Here is a 22,734-nt window from a genome sequence, read left to right on the forward strand (position 1 = left end):
AGGCAGAGGCTTTAACCCACTGAGTCATCCAGGTGCCCCTAATTTTTAAAGATTTTATTTATTTATTTGACAGACGGAGATCACAAATAGGCAGAGAGGCAGGCAGAGAGAGAGGGGGAAGCAGGCTCCCCACTGAGCGGAGAGCCTGATACAGGGCTTGATCCCAGACCCTGAAATCATAACCTGAGCCGAAGGCAGAGGCTTTAACCCACTGAGCCACCCAGGTGCCCTATTCTGATATGTTTTAAAACGGGAAACTGGGTGTTTTGTTTTTATAACATTAAAAAAAAAAAGCATTTGTATCTGAGATTTATTCTTTTCCTTGGCATAGTCAAGATCGAATTTAAGGAATATAAGGGAGCCCCTTAGATCCTCTAGTCTCCTGAGAACACTGGGGTTCAGTGAGCCTAAGTGACCCCGGTACATACACTCATCACAGAAGGAACTAGAACTCTTCCGTTATTTCAGGAGGTCCTGTTATTATATGTCAAGCACATAGTAAGCAGTGGGACTGCCCAACTAGGAACTCTCTGAGCCACACCGTGAAGATGGAAAGGATTTTGCTAGGCAGGGAAGGACGAGTTTTTTTTTTTTTTTTTTTTTTTTTTTTTGTCTTTCCTGAAACTGGAGAGCTTGTTTGGGACTGTTAAAAAAAGAGGATTATATTTTCCCTAGCCTCTCTCGTTAGCAGGCCAGGCCCCTATTTGAAGAATCTCATGGACAGATGATCTGGTTATATTCTCTAGGAGCGATGCGCCTCTCCTTCAGGTTTGGTCATTCAGTGGCAAGAATGAATGGTAGTGGTCTGTGCCCGAAACTTTGATATCTGGCCTGGAACGATCCTGCCACACTACTATCTGTGTCGTCCAGCTCCTGGTACCATACAGGAAGATGCTGGAACTGAATGGCAGTGAGACCTGGGTTTCTTTCCAGTAATGTACAGAGCCAAGGTCATGCCCACTCTGTGTACTGGAGAGTGATGCGCGCTCCTGGTATATGCTTCCTGGTACCCCCCTGGGACCCCCAAATAGAGTAAGCAGACACAGAGGGAGGGACCTACTAGTGAGCACTAAGAGGTACTGGGTGCGTACACGTGCCAGGTACCGTTCCTACGTGGGTTCCTGACTTCAAGTAGACCACAAAGCAGGCTGTACCTTTGCAAGATCTGGAAGCTTCTAAAAATCTAGAGAAATGGAGGGATTATAGAGGACTGTATCATGGCAAGTGACACGGAAAGTCAGTGCTGAAATGCCATAGAGGAGGGGCTGAAGGCTGGGCGGACGGCCACAACATCAAGAGACAGAGGGGTATGGCAGAGAGTACCTGCACGCAGGGGTTGGACAGACAGACAGACCTGGAATCAGTTCCTGGCTCTGCCAACCTGCCAGCTGTCTGACTGGGCAGACTGTTTGTCTTCAGGAGCATTACTTTCCTCCTCTCTAAAAAAGGCATTAAATCGGGGTTTGAGCTCAGGACATCATCTGGCCTTTCCTTACTGGGACCGAAGATTACAGTTACACCATAAGCAGTTCTCTCAAGATAGTTCACCAAAAAAGGTAATTTGGGCTGATCCTGTTAGTTCACTTCAGATTATTTTCTCCTCACAAAACAGCCGACTTTTCAGTATTCACTTTAGGTCACTTCTGAAGTACGCTCATTTGCTTTCTTGTGTGTGTTAGTCTACTTGGGCCGCCATTTAAAAAACCACCGGCCAGGTGGCTTAAACAACAGAAATTTATTTCTCACAGTCCTGGAGGCTGGAAGTCCAAGATCAGGATGCTCACAAGGCGGGCTTCATTCTAAGGCCTCTTCTCCTGCCTTGCAGGGGGCCGCCATCTTGCTGTGTGCTCTGATCTCTTTGAGTCTACCTAGAGAGTGAACTCTCTAGTGTCTCTTCCTGTAAGAACATTAGTCCTATGGCTCCATTCTTATGACCTCATTTAACCTTAATTACTTCCTTCAACATATGAATTTTGGAGGGGACACACTTCAGTACAAAGGATTGTGTTACGTATGTTCCTCCATCCCTCATGAGGCTTTCCATTCAGGTCTGTTTCAAATGGGAGGTACATGGACAATGAAGTATGTGAACTATTAAGTACTTAAAAATGAGGTATCACTGGGCACCTGGATGGCTCACTGTGTTAAGCCTCTGTCTTCAGCTCAGGTCATGATCTCAGGGTCCTGGGAATGAGTCCCACGTTGGGCTCTCTGCTTGGCAGTGAGCCTGCTTCCTCCTCTCTCTCTGCCTGATTCTCTGCCTACTTGTGATCTTTTTCTGTCAAGTAAATAAATTCTTAAAAAAAAAATGAGGTATCACCTATGGCCTGGACCTTTTTACAGTTCCTTCAGGTCATCAACTAACAAAGACCGAGAAATATGGTAAAGCCAAGGTTTGGATCATTCACTATATTATTAGTTGTGGGAATGAAGGTTGAAGAGTTAAGACATATCAGCAGACCCATTCAGAAAGAAAACGTGACCATGAGTTAAAGCTTCTCTGAAGATCTGTCATGCATTTGAGTGATGAACAGAAACAGTGCCGCTTTGACATTTATTCTGTTATTTCTAAGGGAAACTGTAGAAAATAACATATTCTTGAGGGAAATTGTTTCTTTAGAAAGATAAAGGAAAAAATCCTGTCAAAAGTGTACAGTGAAATATCTAGACTTAAACTCCGGTGCCTGGGTCTGAAGGCAATGCTGATCTAGTTCTTTGGCATCAGATGTCTATCCATTCAGAAGTCATCTTAAGTCAAAGAGCTACTCAGTCTATATAACGAGATTTTGGAATTTTGGAAAAGAACCTTTGAGAGGTTCTTCATGAGATCAAGAGCGAACCTGCCAATTACTGGCTCCTTTGTGAGGATACCGCCCAGCACACTCTTTGAGAAATGATATCCCCTCTCTTATTTGCTAGGTGTGGCTCCAAATAGTTTTTTCTATGTCCTCAAATCATATATCTTCCAAATTTCAAAGTAATGCATGAAAAATAAAGGGTCATGGAAATACTAAGTAATGCATGAAAAATAAAGGGTCATGGAAATACTAAAACAATATAGAATATGGAGTTGGTAGTCCTCCTTTATGATACCTGCCTCCTGTCCCCCTCCTCTTCTCCTTCTCATGAGCAATGATCATAGCAGTTTGGTGGTTTTTTTTCCCCCCAGATTTTTAAAATATGCTTTTATTTACAGGTGGCTAGAGCTATTTTTAAATAAATGGCACCATTACTATTATCATTTGATTTTCTCCTGCTGATGATTATGTAGATGTGTCTGATCAGTTTTTGATTATTACAAACAAAGCCAGGATATTCTTCAGAAACATTTGTATATATGAACATTTCTGCAGGATAGATTTACTGGGTTAAAGGGAAAGCATAAATAATTGGGACTGTCAAATTGCCCTCTGAAAACATTGTAAAGTCTACACTACCACCAGGATTATGTAAGTGCTTGTGCTTCCAATTTACGTTGACATTATCAGTCTTTATTTTTTGCTGAACTGATGGGCAATAAAGGGGGGATATCACTGGGATTTTCATTTGTATAATCCTGATTTCTTGTGAGGTTGAACATTATTACATTTATTTACTGTATTTCTTCTTCCGTGAATTTCCCTTTACATTATTCTAGAGAAACAGTTGATCTTTTTGAGTTGTAGAGGCATCCCCTAATTACACATATTAATCTCTGCTGGGGGAAATATTCAAATTTTCCATTAACAAATATTCGAAAATGCACGAATGGGTCTAGAAAAAAATATGGAAGGATTTATACTAAGAGGATAATGGTGGACGGGGTACCTGTCTGGCTGGGCCAGTGGAGTGTGTGACTCTTGATCTTGGGGGTTGTAGGTTCGAGCCTCATGTTGGGGGCAGGGACTACTTAAAAATAAAATCTTTAGAAGGATAACAGTGGCTACATCTAAGTGGTAGACTCATGGGTATTTGACTTTCTTCTTTATACTTTTTTATGTTGTCTGCTTTTTTCTCCTCTTGAGAATAAGTATTTATTAATTTTATGAATGGAAGGAAAAAACCCAGTAGACTGATAAGTAGGGTCAAATGCTCTCAAGGTATTCTAAAATAACATACTTCGAGCAGTGGCAGTATTAATTTTCCTGAGGTCAAAATGTGGAGGAAACGACAGTTACTTCTTGGATAATGAATTGATACGGCGGTTAAAGTCAGCCTCATTATTTTACAGTTACCTCTTCAGCATCCAAGATTCTGTTGCTCTTTACCCACAGTGTTTTCCTCTCCCAACCCTTTTCCAAGTCTTGGCAATCAAGAGTGAGGGGAGCTCAAACTTTTTCTGGGCTATAATGTAGTTTCTGGACAGAACTGTGCAAAGGCTCTGTTCAAAGACAAGATGAAGTAGGAGCTACTGATGACCGCTTAGAAACCCTATTAATTATTAACAAATGCAAAGAATGTATTATGTTTATCAGAAAGAAAGAGGTGGGAGGGAGAAAGAGTACTTTGCTGGGAAAACATTTAAGGAGCGTCACCAAGACTAACACTGGCAGAGCCCGTGTAAGAACCGGTGAGCATTCAGTCCTCTCAGCAAGACTATGGCTAAGTAAGAAACACCCCAGTTTGCCTGAGTTGAGGAACAGATCTTAACAGCTCTAAATTCAGTGGTTCTAATGACCTCTGACAGTATTAGCTTGGTCTTTCACTGGCCAGGGGGTGGCAATGGGAAGAGGATATAGGTTGGGGAGAAAAGTCATATCAACATGGGAAAATGGCCCTTCAAATCTGGGTTTTCAAAGGCTGAACAACTTCAAAGAATGACAATTCTGAATGGTACCTCAGAGATAGATTACTAGGAGCAGATCCTTAAGAACAGGCTGGAGGGCTGAAGGCCAGATCCTGGCTTGTGAGGAATACACTGAAGAGAAATTAACTTGGAGGGGCGCCTGGGTGGCTCAGTGGGTTAAGCTTCTGCTTTCAGCTCAAGTCATGATCTCAGGGTTCTGCATCAGGCTCTCTGCTCAGCAGGGAGCCTGCTTCCGCCCCCCCCCCCCCCGCCTGCCTCTCTGCCTACTTGTGATATCTCTCTCTCTGTCAGATAAATAAATAAAATCTTTAAAAAAATTAACTGGGAAAACTCGGGGTAACCCACCAGTTGTAGCAATCACTTACCTTCTTGAGTGCTTCCAAGCAAACTTTAAAAGAAACCAACCCCACTTCCTACTGGTGCAATTCTAGTTCAGAGTGGACTCTCCAAGCCCTGAATTATCTGTTGGGGGCAGCCACACAGCTGGGCTGACACTGCCTCATGCCTCACCCCGCAACTGTGAATACCACAGGACTCAAATATAATGGAAAGAAAAAAAAGGGGGCTAAGAAGAGTTAAGAGAGTCCCCATGTCCCTGGCTTTGGATTACTGTCAGCTTACTTATATACCTTGCACTATGATGATTTATTATAAGGTAAGTGATTCTTGGGAAGATGGATTTGGCCTATAGGTTGAGTTCTTAAAAAAATAAGAGGATGAATGCAGACACTATGACTTAACCATTTACACGTAGAAAAACAATTTCTATATCAAGAATTTTATACAGATTGTAGGCCAAGGATAACTAACTTTCTAATATATCACACGAGCACGATAGCCTAAAATATTACCATGCTTAAATGTGTGCAACTCTTGACTATGGAGTGATGAATTAGTGCCATCAACGCAAGAAGGCCAAGCCTCCTACTGTTCAGGATAGAGGACAGCATGGGAGACGTGAGGGCTGTGGAGTTTTGAGGCTGAGATTAGGATAATACAGAGAGATGGGAAAAGAGACACATCTGTCATGTCTCCCAAACTGAGTGGAGGACATCTGTGCTCCCCCCACCCACCCCCCGCAATCTCACTGTAGTACAACAGGAAAGATGGCGGTAAAAAGTGATACAGCCAACTGTGGACATGGAGGCGAGCTGAACAGAGCAGTGTGCAGAAGTACCGACGGGAAATGGCTCCTTGTAGGGCAGGCTGCTTGTCTCGGGGTGGACAGAACCAACTGAAGGGATTTCTGCCGGTCAAGCCACCCCCAATTTCTTTACTTAATTCAGTTTGGCCAGAGCTGCTGAGGTGTGACTGACGAGAACTGTATGCATTGAGGTGGCATGACATGAATTTTTTTTTTTTTTAAAGGTGAGCATCGTGAGGGATTAGGAGGACAAAAGTGAGGTCATCAACCACTTGAGAGCTTGTAATGCCCTCCTGACAGAAATGTGAAGGAGCCCATTTGTTGCGGAGAAAATGTCTCCCTGGGAGCTCCTCGCCTCACCATGTGAATTATCTCTTCTTAGACTTATGAAGAGGCTTAACAGTGGTGTGCAGAACAGGCAAGATTTTCATAATGACAGTGCAGGAGGAGAGGACAAAGATAGCATAAAAACGCTGAGGGAGATTCTACACCCAGAAAATAACTACCCTTGTTTCCTGTGTCACTTCCGCTCCACTGGGGGGACACTGAGAGCCCATTCAGTAGATTCAGTGGAGCGATGAACTGGAAGATTATCACAAGAGTATCCGCTTATCAGTGAAGGGCCTAGATGGAGCTTTGTGTTATTGTTGTTTGACCTTTGTTTTCTAAATGGATATAATTCATATACCATGAAACTCACCCTTTAAAAGTGTGTAATTCAGTGGTTGTCAGTATATCCGCAAGGCTGTACATCCATCACCACCATCTGATTCCAGAACACTTTCCAGGAAGGAATCCTGTACCCATTAGCAGTCACTCTCCCTGCCCCCCTCCCCGCCCCCACCAGCTGTTGGCAGCCATCAATCTACCTTCTGTTTCTACAGATTTACCTATTCTGGACATATCATCTACATGGAAGCATATAATATGTGGCCTTTTATGTTTATCTTCTTTTTTTTTTAAGATTTTATTTATTTGAGAGAGAGAGACAGAGACAGAGAGACAGCATGAGTGGGAGGGGCAGAGAGAGAGAGAGAGAGAGAGAGAGAATCTCAAGCAGGCTCCATGCTGAGCATGGAACTCAACATGGGGCTCAATCCCAGGACCCTGGGATCATGACCAGAGCTGAAACCAACTGACTGTGCCACCTGGGCGTCCCCTATGTTTGTCTTCTTTCACTTAGTATAATGTCTTGGATGTTCATCTAGGCTGTAGCCCGTGTCAGTATATTTTATGGTTGAATAAGATCCTATTCTATGTATATATCATAATTTGTTTATCTAATAATCTGTTGCTGAAAGTCAAATTGTTTCCAATTTGGGGCCAGTGGGAAATAACACTGCTAGAAACATCCATGGATAAATTTTTGTGTGGATACATGTTTCCATTTCTCCTGTGTGTATACCTAAAAGTAGATTGCTGAGTCCTACTGTAACTCTAAATCCAACCCTTTAAAATGTAACTCTAAATTCAATTTTTGGAGCACTTCCAGACTGTTTTCCAAAGCATTTCCATTTCCATTTTTACCTTCCTACCAGCATTGTTTGAGGGTTCTGATTTCTCCATGTCCTCGTTACACCTTGTTATCATCTGTTTTTTGATTCCAGCCACTCTAGTGGGTGTCAGGTGGCATCTCAGTGTTTTGTCGTTTCAGAAAAGGATCAAAGCCATCCATGTATATAGTGTAAAAAGACAAGGCTTAAAGAGTAAGTGCCCCATCTCTCTGCAGAACCATTTCCATGAGGCAAAGACTTTACATTCCTTTAGCGGTTTCTTTGAGTATCTGTCTTCGATTCCTGGTAATAGGCTTAAAATCAGTTTCTGATATTCTCTCTTGACTTCCACCTCTGGAGGATGGGCATTCGGCTCTCTTCTCTTCCCCCGGGCGCACACAGACACACACGCACCATATCCTTCCATCTCCAAAACAGGATTATAATCTCCATGTTGGGATAAATCAATAATCGGCATTTACACTGTTACGACCACGTATTCACAGCCTTGTGGTATGTGATTATATTTACTTCATCACACTTTAACCCTTGGACTGCAGATGACGTAGAGCAAAATCTGCCTCTTTTCTTCACTGCCACCGTTTTCTGCATATTAATTACTCTCTACCCTTAAATTCTGCAAGAAAACTAAACTCTCTGGGCATATTCAAACACGTGGATATTCCACTGTTTCTTTCTTGGTCCTTTCCTGATTTTGTTTTGGTTTCTGGGAGACATTCCTCCAGGGCTCTCTGCTCTCCTCCTCTCACTGGGACAGCCTCATTAGGGGTCTGTGGCATTGCTGGGGTCCTGAGACTCCCCATCCTCATCCCGACTTCTCTCCTTGGTAGCCTCCACCTGCTTCCTGGATCCCGTGTTTCCCTCTGTCTTCGTTTCATCCCTCACTTTCTAGCAGCACATCTTCCAGTAGCTTCTTTATTCCGCCATTCCTGCCTTTTGTGTTAAGTAGATATTTTTAAGGATACCACTGTAATTCCCTTGTTTATTTTTTTATTTTTATTTTTTTAAAAGATTTTATTTATTTACTTGACAGAGAGAGATCACAAGTAGGCAGGCAGAGAGAGAGGGGGGAAGCAGGCTCCCCACTGAGCAGAGAGCCTGATGTGGGGCTCGATCCCAGGACCCTGAGATCATGACCCGAGCTGAAGGCAGAGGCTTTAACCCACTGAGTCACCCAGGTGCCCCTCCCTTGTTTCTTTTAGTTAATTTTTTTTGTTTTTGTTTTTGTTTTTTTAGTTCTTTTCTTAGTGATTGCTCCAGTGATTCTAGGTAACACCTTAACTTAAAACAATCTATTTTAAACGAATACCAACTTCAAGTCACTAGCATGCAAAGTTGTTTGTGGCCGCTTTCATGCCACCACAGTGGAGGTGAGTAGTTGTGACAGGCGGTATACACGCAAGGCCTGGGAAGCCCAACACTTGACTATGTGGCCCTTGATGGAAAACACCCTCTGATCCCCATCCAGGGCCCTGGTCTTTCACGATCCCATTCTCGGCCTCCTGCCTCCAAGCATTAAATTCTCGTTTCTCCTTTGAGCTCTCACTGGGTTTCTCCTTCCCTGAGACCAAAACATGAATTGCACGTGCTAAGGAACCAAATGAAAGGGCACAAGACAGTAGCAACAAAGTGAGAAAACCTCCTTGTGCCTCTCGCTGTGTTTCAGATGCTCAAGATGCCATCCATCATGATTCCACACGAACTGGCTCTGCGGATGACTGCTGAGGCAAACCCGTGCATGTCCGCGGCTGGTTTCCTCCTCCCCGGCCTGGGCTGTGCATCACCCCACGTGTGGTCTCTGCCGGGCAGGCTTCGTGTCTGTCTGACCAGCATCCACTTCCCATCCTCTGGTAAGAGTTCTTTGATTTTTTTTTTTTTTCTTTTAAGTTCCTTTTTTTTTTTTTTAAGATTTTATTTATTTATTTGACAGAGAGATAGAGAGAGAGCATAAGTAGGCAGAGGGGCAGGCAGAGGGAGAAGCAGGCTCTCCTTTGAGTAGAGAGCCCGATGTGGGGCTTGATCCCAGGATCCTGGGATCATGACCTGAGCTGGAGGTAGACACTTAACCGACTGAGCCACCTAGGTGCCCTTAAGTAAGCTTTATGCCCAACGTGGGTCTTGAACTCATGACCCTGAAATCAAGGGTCACATACTCTACTTACTGAACTGGCCAGGCACCTCCCCCCACTCCCTTCATTTTCTTCCTTTCTTTTTTTATTTATTTGGAACCTTCATTTTCAACAAAGGAAGAGTGAACTCTTCTGCTCTAGTTCAGGACCTGGACTAGTTTTAGTCTAATGCAGGGTCGATTTCAGAACTAAGAAGGAACCTTTCAAATTCAGATGACTGCTTGACAGAATAGAAAAAAAAACTAATGGTTTCCAAAATGACTCAGTATGAAGGGGATGACAACACCAAGTATAATTTATCAAATGCCTGATCAAGCACACTGTGAAGGTACCAGGGTGTAATTTCATGTTATAAAAGCATTCCTTGTACTTACCTGTTTTTTTTTTTTTTTTGTTTTTGTTTTTTTTTTTATTTATTTGACAGAGAGAGAGAGACATCACAAGTAGGCAGAGAGGCAGGCAGAGAGAGAGGGGGGAGGAAGCAGGCTTCCTGCAGAGCAGAGAGCCCGACGTGGGGCTTGATCCTAGGACCCTGGGATCACGACCTGAGCCAAAGGCAGAGGCTTTAACCCACTGAGCCACCCAGGCGCCCTTACCTGTTTTTCAAAGCATACTCGCACCCATAACTTCATCAGATTCGCCTAGACTCCATTTTGATAAATGACCCACATCTCAAAGTTTTTTCGAAGCATAAGAACCAAAATATATTTTATAAATAATTACATATTAATTTCTTACACATAAGAGCCCTAAAATGTTTATTTTTCTTCAACTCTGGTTTTGGGTCCCTGACATTTACTTATTTTGCTAGTCAGCTCTTCTCTCTTTTTAAAATAATTTTTAAGTAGGCTCCACACCCAGTGTGGAGCCCAATGTGGGGCTTAAACTCATGACCTGAGATCGAGACCTGAGCTGAGATCAAGAGTCAGCGGCTTCACTGACCGAGCCTCCCTGGCAGACCCCTGGCTCTTCTCAATTCTAGGCCACAAGCAAATAATTTTTGGTTTCCCAGTTTTAGAGGAGCCCTGAGCTTTTTTTCCTAACTTTTTTTCTTTCCACCCCATTCTGGGCTGTGACTTGTCTACTTAACCTACTTGTCCTTAACGCGGTGTCTTACATAAGAAGTGTCTGGCGTCCACGGGCTGAGTTTTGAACCCCCAGCGCTGTTATGTCCTAGCATTATGGTCCTGAGCAGGTTTCTAAATCTGTAAAGCGAGGAGAGTAACCTGCCTCTTATAACCATTGTAAAGATTATATGAGATGTATGCAAAAGAGACATAGTCAGCACATAGTAAACGTTAGCTGTTATTTGTGGCTAAAAGAATGAGTTCTGCCAGCCAGTGCTCCTTGCTCTTACGAGAGCCTTGTAAGAACCAGGAATTGCTACAGCATCCACAGTCTAAGCCCCATGAGACAGAGACTTTGTCTTGTTCATCGCTATAGCCCCAGCACCTAACAGATGACCGGCACACAACAGGGATTTGGTACATATTTCCTGAATGAATCAATGAATGAATACAGGTAATACAGGTATAATGCTACCTTCACCTATGGATGAGGAAACTGCGGCTCAGAGAGGTTAAGTGACTTGGATAAAGTCTCCCGGCCTGTTAGGGAAGGATTAAGATCTAGTCCCCCAGCCTGGGTTTTCTTCTCTTCTACCATATCACCTCCTCGGGCTCTTACCCCATGATCCAAAAATTCAGGTGCAGGATCTTTGTTACTCAATGATGACATTCCAGGGGGCAGAAATGATTCTGAAATTTTCAAACCTACCGTGGTATCCACAGCCTTGACTTTCTCGGTGGGAATGTGCTTTGGTGTGGGTTCTGTCTCTGACAGCGTCACACACCCTTCAGCGCCTAAGGTGACGATGACCACGCGGCAGCCCCTTCCCTTGAGCAACTGAGCGGCCCGCGAGGCGTCTGCAGGGCTGTGGACCTTCAGGCCAGTTAGGATCTCAGCCTGGGATACAGACAAGTGAGAGCAAACAGTGGTGAGAATAGGGACCTGGGTCCACTCCCAGATTAGATTTGCTTTTCCTAGAAACCATCTCCCTTCTTCTGCATAACAACCCATGCCAGGGGAAACGCTGATGCTTACTGGCTCAGGGAAAGAAAGAAAAACTCCAGTAACAATGACAACAAAAAGGAGCTCTCAAGGACATTCTTGGGACAACTGGGGACATTCGAATGTGGCCTGGATGTTAGATGACAGTAGAGAATTGTTACTACTTTCTCAAGTGTGATCACGGTATTGTGGCTCCTCTTAGAAGATGCGCACTGAAGTAGTTAGGAGTCACCTGTCATGTTACCTGCAACTTTGAAATGATTCAACAAAAACAAAAAGTAACACACACAGGGGAGAGAGGAAGCAACATAGCAAATGTCAACAACCATCTGGGCGGACAGCAGAGGATGGTTCATTGCACTGTTCTTCCAGGTTTTCTGTGTGTATGTGTGATAATTTTCATCAAAAAGAGTTAGAGGGGGGACGCCTGGGTGGCTCAGTTGGTTGGGCAGCTGCCTTCGGCTCAGGTCATGATCCCAGCGTCCTGGGATCGATTCCCTCATCGGGCTCCTTGTTCTGTGGGGAGCCAGCTTCTCCCTCTGCCTCTGCCTGCCACTCTGTCTGCCTGTGCTCGCTCTCTCTCTCCCTCTCTCTGACAAATAAATAAATAAAATCTTAAAAAAAATAGTTAAAAAAAAAAGAGAGGGAACAAAGAATTCTGCAGGAGAAAGGAAGAGGGGAGAGAAGATGGGAGAAAGGGAGGGGCCGCTGCCAGTGATTTTGATAGAAATCAAGCCTGTAAATTTCACACCTAAGGCTGTAATTCTTCTAGGCCCCTCTTGGGCCATAATGCCTTTCTCTTATTACTTAGCTATGGCTTCCCATGTTTGTACAACACCCATTTCTTGTGTCTGTTTTTGCTCAAGAAGATGGAAGCGGGTAGGAGGGTCACTGATGTAGCCGAGAGCGCAACGTGCTGACATTCAGGAGATGTCCACTGCTCACTGACCCTGGGACTTCCCCCAAGTCATGTACAGTCTGTAGAATGAGGGGCCCGCACAGGGTCACAGTTCTCTCCGAGAGCGTGAGAAAGGCTCTGGCCGAAGTAGGGGGGAAGGACTGCAGCCCCGCTTCCTCATCCCCTAGGCACTTCTGGGGACCTTCTCCGGCTCTGAAATTAGTGGCTGCAAAATTACTAGACTAGATGAATTATAGGATACTTTTGGACTCACAACATTTATAACTAAATTCTGTCTTTTCTGTATTCCATTTCTTCCTAAGAAAGGGTCTGTTTCTCCTGTGCCTGCTCTGAACCTGTCCGGATTAACCCTGCCTGGGGCCTATACATCACCCCGCAGTGTCTGCTCGTTCTGGGCTTTGGTCTTCCCCAGCAGCAAAGGTTTCATTCACTTGACCATGTGTCCTTCCTGAAGCGGCTTTTCTGCAGACCCTTTCTGTCCGAGATGGCTATGTCTTGAGGCCATCTTCTGTTTTCTTTACTTTCTCTTCTCCCTCTCTCTCTCTCTTTTTTTTTTTTAAAGATTGTATTTATTTATTTGACAGAGAAAGAGATAGCAAGAGCAGGAACACAGGCAGTGGGAGTGGCAGAGGGAGAAGCAGGTTTCCCGCCGAGCAAGGAACCGAATGTGGGGCTCGATCCCTGAGTCAAGGCAGATGCTGAACGAGCCGCCCAGGCATCCCTTCTGTTTTCTTTTCATAAGTTTTTCCACTCATCTTCATTACTGCGATCACTTACATCTATGGGGTTAGATGGTCTATTTTCAGAAACACTGAATTCTTGTGGTTTCTAAAAACCTGTTAAAAAACTATTCTTTGATGGAAGGATCCTGAACATAAAAAATAATGCAACAAATACCCATGAATCTACCACTCACTTTTAATAAATCTTCATGTGTTACTTTATTTACTTCAGATATTTCTCTTTAAAGAAGGTAAATTATGTTTTTCATATATATTATTTGACAATGTGCTTCTTCCCTTCATATAATTTCACTTGCGTTGATATTTGTGGCTCTATTCTGTCAAACTGGACAGTATACCGCTCACTATGAATATATTGGAAATATACTACAGGTTAAAAAATCTATTATCCTTTTTATGGATACCAATTTTTCCATTTTCCCCTTTTGCAAGCAATGAAGTATTGGATAGTCTTAGTACTTATATGTAATCTGTCTTTTTTTCCCTCTGGCCATTTAAAAATATTTTTGTCCCTTTAAAAAAATTTTTTTTATTTATTTATTTGACACAAAGAGAGACACAGCAAGAGAGGGAACACAAGCAGGGGGAGTGGGAGAGGGAGAAGCAGGCCTCCTGGTGAACAAGGAGCCTGACTCGGGGCTCGATCCCAGAACCCCGGGATCATGACCTGAGCCGAAGGCAGCCATTTCACAACTGACCCACCCAGGGGCCCCAATATTTTTGTCTTTGTTTCATTTTATGCAGTTCCATTAAAATGTATGTTACTATAGAGTTATATCCATTTATCTCAGGTGATTTTTTTTTAAGATTTTATTTATTTATTTATTTATTTATTTGAGAGAGAGAGGGAGAGCGAGAGGGAGTGAGAGAGAGCATAAGCAGGGGGAGGAGCAGAGGGAGAAGGACAAGCAGATTCTGTGCTGAGTGTGGAGCCTGACATGGGGCTCGATCCCACAATCCTGAGATCATGACCTGAGCCCAAATCAAGAGTCGGGCGCCCAACTGACTGAGCCACCCAGGCATCCCACATGTTACTTTTAATACACTTTTCATCTGATGACTCATGCCCTTCTTCAGCTCCAGACAACACCTTGCAGTATTTCCTCTAATATCGCTTCTCTCCAGTTCCCTCCTTTCTCTTCTTCTTTCACTCCAATTAGGTATATGTTAGAGCTGCTCTGGCAATATTTCATTTCTCCAAATTCCTCCTTATTATTTAAAAAAAATTCTTTCTGTGATACTTTCTTGGTGAATTGAGTTTTTCCCTTGTTTGTGAACTGATGAATTCTCTTTCATTTCACCAATTCTTCCTTCCGGTCTAATGTTTATCTTCCTCATGAGTGTTTTATAGAAAAATTTCAAAGGTGTTTTTTTCATTTTCAAGATATCTAACTGCTTTTCAGATTCACATATCGTTGCTTCGATCCTGTGTCTCTTTCACACTTAACTTTCTCCTTTTTTAATGAATGAGAATCTCAGTCGTATTTAAAGTCTTTTTTGGGCATTGTTTCAGTATTTGAATTGTTGGATAACTCTTGAGCATTGTGTTTCTTCATATGCAGGCTCATGTTGCTGTCTGTGGGTTGGGGAATCCCATACTTCAGCTCCCACTAGGCTTATCCCTGCCTTTACAGTGGGCTCACAATTGCATCCACCAGCCCCTCAAGGGTCTCTAAACCAGAGCCAGGTAGGTGTTATGTTGGCAATATGGAGTTCTTGTTCTGCTGTTCTCGGTGATGTTGCAAATCTGGTCACATTCCCGGTTACCAAGTTAGCAGTTGGCTTAATTTCTTTCTGATCACAGGCAGTACCTCTGTCCTCCTGTCCCTTCAGCTTGGTAGCTTTGCACAATGCTGTAGTGCCAAGTAGCAGGCCTAGCAGATTCCTCTACTTTAGCCGGGATCTAGCATCTCGGGTCCCAGCAGGGGGCACTGCTCCAGTCTCCCATTGGGGCACATTTTTCGTGCCCATGACCCACTGGAGGTCCTTACCACCTACACCTACTTCTAGCACACTCAGGGCTGAACACTCTAGGATTCTCTTCCCTTTCTGATCTGTGGAGTTATCCAGGTTCTGAGCTTGTATCTTTTCATTGTCTCTTGTATATTTATATGTTAACAGTTCATGTGTGGAGTAGAGTTTTTTCTTTCTTTTTTCATTCTTTTCTTTCTTTCTTTCTTTCTTTTTTTTTTTTTTTTTTTTTTTTTTGAGAAAGAGAACAGTGGGATGGGGAAAGGGAGAGGGAGAGAGAATCTTAAGCAGGCTCCATGCCTAGCACAGAGCCCGATGCTGGGCTCGATCTCAGGACCCTGACATGACCTGAGCCAAAATCAAGCATCAGATGCCTAACCAAGTCAGCCACCCGGATGTCCCCAGATGGAGTAACTTAAAGTATGAATTTATGTTATTATCATGATTAGAAGTCATCCATAAGAGCATTAAGCTTTTAAAGTTTTTCTTTTTTCCATTGAGTGTTTGAGATCAATTTTCTTGAAGACCAAAGTTTGTTCATTTGTTCACTCACTGAAAAAGCATTTACTAGATGCCAACTATATGCAAGTACAATATAACAGATGGTAATTTCCAAAGATAACTCTATCGATACATATCACATCATATATGCTCTTTTCACACCGTGACAAGGACAATCTTCTATGGAGAGGTGGGGCGTGAGGGCAGACTTTCCTCCCTCAATCAATAGAATGGACCAAAAGGGATATTGTGTGACTTCAAAGTAATAAATAATTGGAACAGTGATGAGTGTTTGAAGAATAAATATAGGCTCTGCAAATATGTAGCAGACAAATCCAAGCCAGTTGGCAATGGAGGGTAGTTGAACTTCTTACTGGGAAATGGTAACTATTTCCCACAATCCCTTTCTCCTAGCACAAGGCCTGGCCATGATGGTTGCTCCAAAATATTGCATAACCTATTGTGATTTGTTAAACTTAGTTTCCTTGTGGTAGTCTTCTTTTTTGTTTACTTCATGTCCTAAGAGATACAATTAGCAAAAGGGCAGGTCAGGAAATCCTGGAAACATCCATTCAGCCTCTGAACCACATGACAATTACTATTATCATTCTTTCACTACTAACTCTCACTCTCTGCATGTTGCATTGTATCGTATGTCCTGCCTCCCAGTGTTGAAAGTGAGCTCTGGTCTAAAACTGTCTGTCCAAGGAAGGGAGAGATACTGAAATTTTCTTCCTAAAATGCTCCAGAATAAATGGCATAGTCTGAATGTGTTGGCAGATATCTTATGCGGCTCTGTCCATTATGACCTGTGTCCATTATGACGGAGAGGGCCTTCTCCTAACAGAGGGGCCCCCGAGGTCCTTCCTGTGGCATCAGTGGAGCAACTTTGTCTGTCCATCCCGTGGCCACTGGGTCTTCACAGGAGAAGGCAGCAAATGCTCCAGGGGTTGTATATTACTTAGGGTTGTTGGACCCACTGAATTTGAATTTCAGATAAATAACAAGTCCTTTCATACTAGAAGTACATTTAATATATTATTTGTTGTATATCTGAAATTCACATTGAACTGGGCACCTGTGTTTTTATTTGCTAAATCTAGCAACTCTACTGCTAATCAATCCATAGAATACAGAATTAAAGAAGAAAACAAACCACCAACAGCGTGAAGGCAGGGAGGGGACTAGAATTAGCTGAGGTTTTTAATAAGTAACAGATTATGGAGATGACTCAGATATACTTTTTGTTTTCCCCCTCGGAGTCATTAATTTCCTTTTTCCACATCCTAGGTAGTGAAAATTGTTTTCACTGGGTCCAAGAATTTACATGTGATCAAACTGACGTGGTTAGCCTTGCCTCTTTGCTTTATCCATTTGCATGAAAGCCCTTGGCTTCTCATGGACTGAGCAAAACGTTCCGTCCTTACCTCAGTTTCGTTGCAGCAGAACACATCTGAGAGGGTGTAGAAGCGAGGGTCCAGGTCAGCAACCGCCGGAGCTGGGTTGAACAATGTTTTCACTGTAGAGGAACAGAAAGGGGGGTCAGTGGTCATCATTTTTTAAAAAAGATTTTATTTATTCATTTGACAGAGATCACAAATAGGCAGAGAGGCAGGCAGAGAGAGAGGAGGAAGCAGTCTCCCTGCCGAGCAGAAAGCCTGACGCGGGGCTCAATCCCAGGACCCTGGGATCATGACCTGAGCCGAAGGCAGAGGCTTTAACCCACTGAGCCACCCAGGCACCCCAGTGGTCATCATTTTTAACATGGTGCACTTACAGTCAGTAAGGGAAATCCCCTGTGCAGCCATTTTCCCCATTAGATGAACAATCAACTTAGAAAAGTCTGGAATCTCAATTTCCACGGCGACCTAGTACCAACCCCTTCTTTTTTGTATTTCCTCCATTTTTCACTTTACAATATTTCAACTTCAAGGGCAAGTGACAGCATTACAAGCAAGGTGATCACAAAGTTATGGCAAAGGGCAACAACATTAAAGAAAATTTTAAATGCTGTGGGGTGAAAGGACATGTATGAATGTGAACATTCAGGCTGGTGTGAATGTTTTTGTTCATATATCCATTTTCCAGGAAAGAAAAAGAGCGATGTTAGGAAAGAAATAATGAAGAAGTAAAAAATTTCTTGGTAAGAACAGGACATAGGAAGTTCATGTACATATGTAGGTTTTGAACACCTATGCATGACTTCCAAATATATCACGATTACTCATGCAAACATAGACTTTTTAAAAAAGATTTTATTTTTAAGTCATCTCTACACCGAAGGTGTGACCCAAACCCACAATCCTGAGATCAGGAGTTGCATGGTCCACCAACTGAACCAGCCAGGTGCTCTGAACATACACTTTTCACAGAAGCTTATGTTCTTGGCAATCTGGGAGTATAAAGGAAAGCCCAAGAAAGGAGCAGAAATTCAATCCAAAGCTGAGAGCTAGCTCATACTAGGAGCCTACAAGAGAAGGAGATGGATGGGGATAGCAGACACAGGGAAAATGAGAATGTCACAGCATTACAGTGTCAGAAGAACTTTTACATTTTTCAGAGGAGAAAAGTGAGTTTCAGAGAGATGAGGTCTAAGGTCATATGCTGGGACATGGTTAAGCTGGGCCCCCATCTGGGGTCCTCCAGCTTTAAGCCCAGTGTTCGATAGACTGATCTCTCTAGGCCAGGACTCTCTTCATGGCGCACAAGCCCCATCCCGATTTACAATATTTTGAAACAGGCTTTGGGGTGAAATTTTGTAAATACATATTTCTTTGAAAGTCTTTAGAGATTCCACACACAGGAAGCTCCCCCTTTGTCAAAATGCTAATCCGCCAGGGAAACCAACTAGATTGGTTGGTCTTCTTTTCCTCTACCCAGGTCCACTGACTTAGGTGTTTAGTGACCCCAACCTACTACTGACCCATAGAGTCAAATCTTTCAGTTGCAGGTCACAGAGACCCTTCTAGAACAGTGGCTCCCAAGCTGAGCTGCACACCAGCATCACTAAGGGGGCTTGTTAGAGTGCATGACTTTTGGGCTCCACCTCAAACCCAGTGATCAGAATCTCTTGGGGAACATGTGCACGGATGAGTTCCCCCAGTGGCTCTTCCACGTTCTTTCTCATTCTTGCTTTTTTTTTTTTTTTAAGATTTTATTTATTTGACACAGAGAGATCACAAGTGGGCAGAGAGGCAAGCAGAGAGAGAGAGAGAGAGAGAGAGAGAGGAGGAATTAGGCTCCCTGCGGAGCAGAGAGCCTGATATGGGACTCCATCCCAGGACCCTGAGATTATGACCTGAGCTGAAGGCAGAGGCTTAACCCCCTGAGCCACCCAGGTGCCCGCCTCTTCCACGTTCTTGGGGAGACACTCATCAGCACGGCTGATGGAAACTGCCCAGTACTTCTGCCTGATGAGGCTAGTTTCCCTCCACACCTTCCTTGGCCTTCACATTTTGGTTTGGTCAGTGGATCTCGTCCAGTGGTTTACAGGCTAACGCGATTCCCACATTTGCATTATTTTAAAGATTTTATTTATTTATTTGACAGAGAGAGATCACAAGTAGGCAGAGAGGCAGGCAGAGAGAGAGAGAGAGAGGAGGAAGCAGGCTCCCCACTGAGCAGAGAGCCCGATGCGGGGCTCGATCCCAGGACCCCGAGATCATGACCCGAGCCGAAGGCAGAGGCTTTAACCCACTGAGCCACCCAGGCGCCCCCGACTCCCACATTTGCATTATTTTAGAATCCAGAATGTCCACCCACAGAGATTCTACGGTATATTTTTGGCTGCTCATATTTTTGTACAGGTTACTGCGTAGCTTAAATTAGAAAACGGGTATGAAAGCCCCGTGTAAACTGTAGAGTGTTGTACAAATGTAAGGGATTATTACTGTTATTATATTGTCCTTCACACACAGCCCGACACCGCCGCCTGTCCACCCATCTCTTTTGTCTTCTGTTGGAATTCGTAGCCTGGCAACAGTCTCTCATGGGTGTTCCCACTTCTGTAAGGTCTTAGAGATGTCAATTTTGCATAAAGGCCCTCAATGCCCAGTAACGCAACACCCCCATTTACTTTTTATGGTTCCAGGACAAATACACTGCTTCCTATTTTCTTCAAATGGTGAACTGAAAAAGCACTGTCATGTATTGTGATCTCCAAATCTGTATGCAAAGGCATTTGGGCACAGGGTAGAGCAAGCTACCAGTATGGAAAAACAGCATTAAGCCATTCTTTTTTTTTTTTTTTAAGATTTTATTTATTTATTTGAGAGAGAGAGAGAGAGAGAGCGAGAGAGAGAGCATGAGCCGGGGTTGGAGGGGATCCCTGCTGAGCAGAGAGCTGGATATGGAGCTTGTTCCAAGACCCTGGGATCATGACCTGAGCCAAAGGCAGCCACTAAACTGACTGAGCCACCCAGGCGCCCCAGCATTGAGCCATTCTTATAAAAGTTCCATTTTATCTCAAAAGATCCCTGATCCAGCAATTTCTTTTCCAAACCTATCCTACAGACATACACAGGCATGCAAAGATGAGGTCCAGTGATATTCAGCTCTGTTTTTAAGAAAAAAACCCAAAAAACAAAAAGAAACCTAAGCTTCCAACAGACAGGACTGGTTAGGAAAAAAAAAAAAAAACAAACCAAACCTCTAATGGAATAATCTGCTGTGGTTAGAAAGAATGAAGCAGATCTCTGTTTTGTTACAGAAAGATTTCTATAATTTGTAAGTGAAAAAAGGAAGTTTTGTAATAAAATATACAGCATGACCCCCTCTTTTTTCTAATGAAACAAAGCATAATTATATGTGTATTTGTATTTATACACTTGCATAGAAGAGAAAAAAGTGTGAGAGGTTACTCCCTAAACTAATAAGGGATTAGTTCCAAAGGGTGGTGGGAATCAGTCTGCCCAGAGATTCCCTGGTATACACCGGGCAAAGACAGCATTCATAAAACACATACAGTATCTTACATCAAAACCCAAGCACACTGTGAATGACATGATATAATGTCTGGCTGGTGCTTCCAAATATAACCCAAGGTTGCAGTGGTGGGGGGGTGGGGAATAGTGTGTTAGGGTGTAAATGCTACTGGATTGGGCACATGTTGAGAATTGTTGAGGCTAGATGATGGTATATATGGGCTTACCATATTCTTCTCTGTATGTCCATATATATTTGAAATTTTCCTCAATAAAAGCACATTTTAGGGCACCTGGGTGGCTCAGTGGGTTAAGCCTCTGCCTTTGGCTCAGGTCATGATCTCAGGGTCCTGGGATCGAGCCCCGCATCGCGCTCTCTGCTCAGCGGGGAGCCTGCTTCCCCCTCTCTGTCTGCCTCTCTGCCTACTTGTGATCGCTCTGTCAAATAAATAAATAAAACCTTAAAAAAAAACAACACACATTTTGGGGCGCCTGGGTGGCTCAGTGGGTTAAAGCCTCTGCCTTCGGCTCAGGTCATGATCCCAGGGTCCTGGGATCGAGCCCCGCATCGGGCTCTCTGCTCCGTGGGGAGCCTGCTTCCTCCCCTCTCTCTCTCTGCCTGCCTCTCTGCCTACTTGTGATCTCTGTCTGTCAAATAAATAAATAAAATCTTAAAAAAAATAAAATAAAATAAACACATTTTAAAGAAACAGTTACACTGAATTTTAAGCAATAAGAAGGGTTGCTGGAATGAGAAATCCTACAATTTAATTTGACCATAAACATTGTATAAAAAACAACCAAATCTTTGCGTGTTGAAATTTTGTTGAAGGAAAGCATTCTGACCAATGCTGGACAGTAACAGGCTTAGAATGACTAGTAACTAAATTTAGAGGGAAAATGAAAATGCCATAAAGAAATGACTCTTCTTCAGCTCCTGCTACCATAAATAAGCATAAACACTTTACCCTGGTGAAAAAAAATGCGAAGAATGAGTAGATGTTGCTAATCAAAGAAGAATGCATTGGAAGTATGATTGGGGTGCCTGGGTGGCTTAGTCAGTTAAGTGTCCCACTCTTGATTTCAGCTCAGGTCATGATCTCAGAGTCATGAGATCAGGCCCCATGACGGGCTCCTTGTTCAGCACAGTCTGCATGGGATTTTCTCCCTCTAACCCTCCCCTGGCTCTCTCTCTCTCTCAAATAAATAAATAAAATTAAAAAAAAAGAAAAATGCACATTTGTGATAGATACAGTGGGAAAAATGGTATCATTCTGGAATCATCTAAAAATAGAGACACAAGCTGTACCATGGAGTAACTTGGAGCTGCAGAGTGACGGATGGCACCTGACGTAATCATTGTTCATGACAACATCAGATGGACTAAACTCCTGGTTGTCTCAATGGCACACTGTCAGTGAGGATCTGGGGAAGCCTATGAGGGCAGCTGCGCAGGTTACGAGGCAGGAAAATGAGGTGGAAGCTCATAATGGTGTCACCATGGAGGGCAGGAGCAGGTCAGTTAAGAAGGCTCTTAATAACTAGCTCAGAGAAACAGGAAGAAAGTCACCCTAAGTAAAGAAGCTGTGGGAAGGTTGGGGTAACCAAAATGCCGCCTTGGCAGTCTCCCTCAAGGGGTTGTTTTCTGTGAGTTGAGGAGCAGCAGAAACACTCAAAGCTTGGGCTATGTGCTGGACAATGTCACCGTGAAAGTCAAGGTGTCCAGCCAAGAAGTTTGGTTTTGCCAAAGAGGAAAGGACTACAGTGTCATTAAAAGATATTTTGTGTCCTACCCAGAATTTAATCTGGGCGATCTTACAATCTCAATTATTTATAATTGTTCCTGTAATGTTCCATTTGCTTTGAAATGGATAGAAAGACCAGACCCGACATGCATAATTTCATCACAAGCAGCTGCAGCAGCAGCCCTGCTGGGGGCCTGCCTCGCAGCATCATGACCCAGAGAGGAGGGGGCCATCGAGGGCCACTGGTTCATCTCTGGTGTTGCAGGGGCTGTCCGTTTAAAACCAATGCT

The 22,734-nt window shown here is 43.5% G+C and overlaps 1 protein-coding gene across 3 annotated transcripts in view; it reads right to left on the bottom strand.

Annotated features, from left to right (window-relative positions):
• The window catches only part of RBKS (ribokinase), an 85,734-nt gene that overhangs the window by 27,502 nt on the left and 35,498 nt on the right, over positions 1-22,734 (bottom strand). For 2 of the 3 annotated variants that reach the window (XM_047746402.1, XM_047746401.1), the window contains 2 exons: positions 17,205-17,296; positions 11,350-11,538 (listed from right to left, as the gene is read on the bottom strand). In XM_047746402.1, coding sequence (XP_047602358.1) covers positions 11,350-11,538; positions 17,205-17,296 — 281 coding nt within the window. The remainder of the gene's footprint in view (positions 1-11,349; positions 11,539-17,204; positions 17,297-22,734) is intronic. The other variant, XM_047746403.1, reaches the window with a different exon arrangement.

Source organism: Lutra lutra, chromosome 9 (genome assembly GCF_902655055.1).
Source record: "Lutra lutra chromosome 9, mLutLut1.2, whole genome shotgun sequence".
Classification (NCBI taxonomy): domain Eukaryota; kingdom Metazoa; phylum Chordata; class Mammalia; order Carnivora; family Mustelidae; genus Lutra; species Lutra lutra.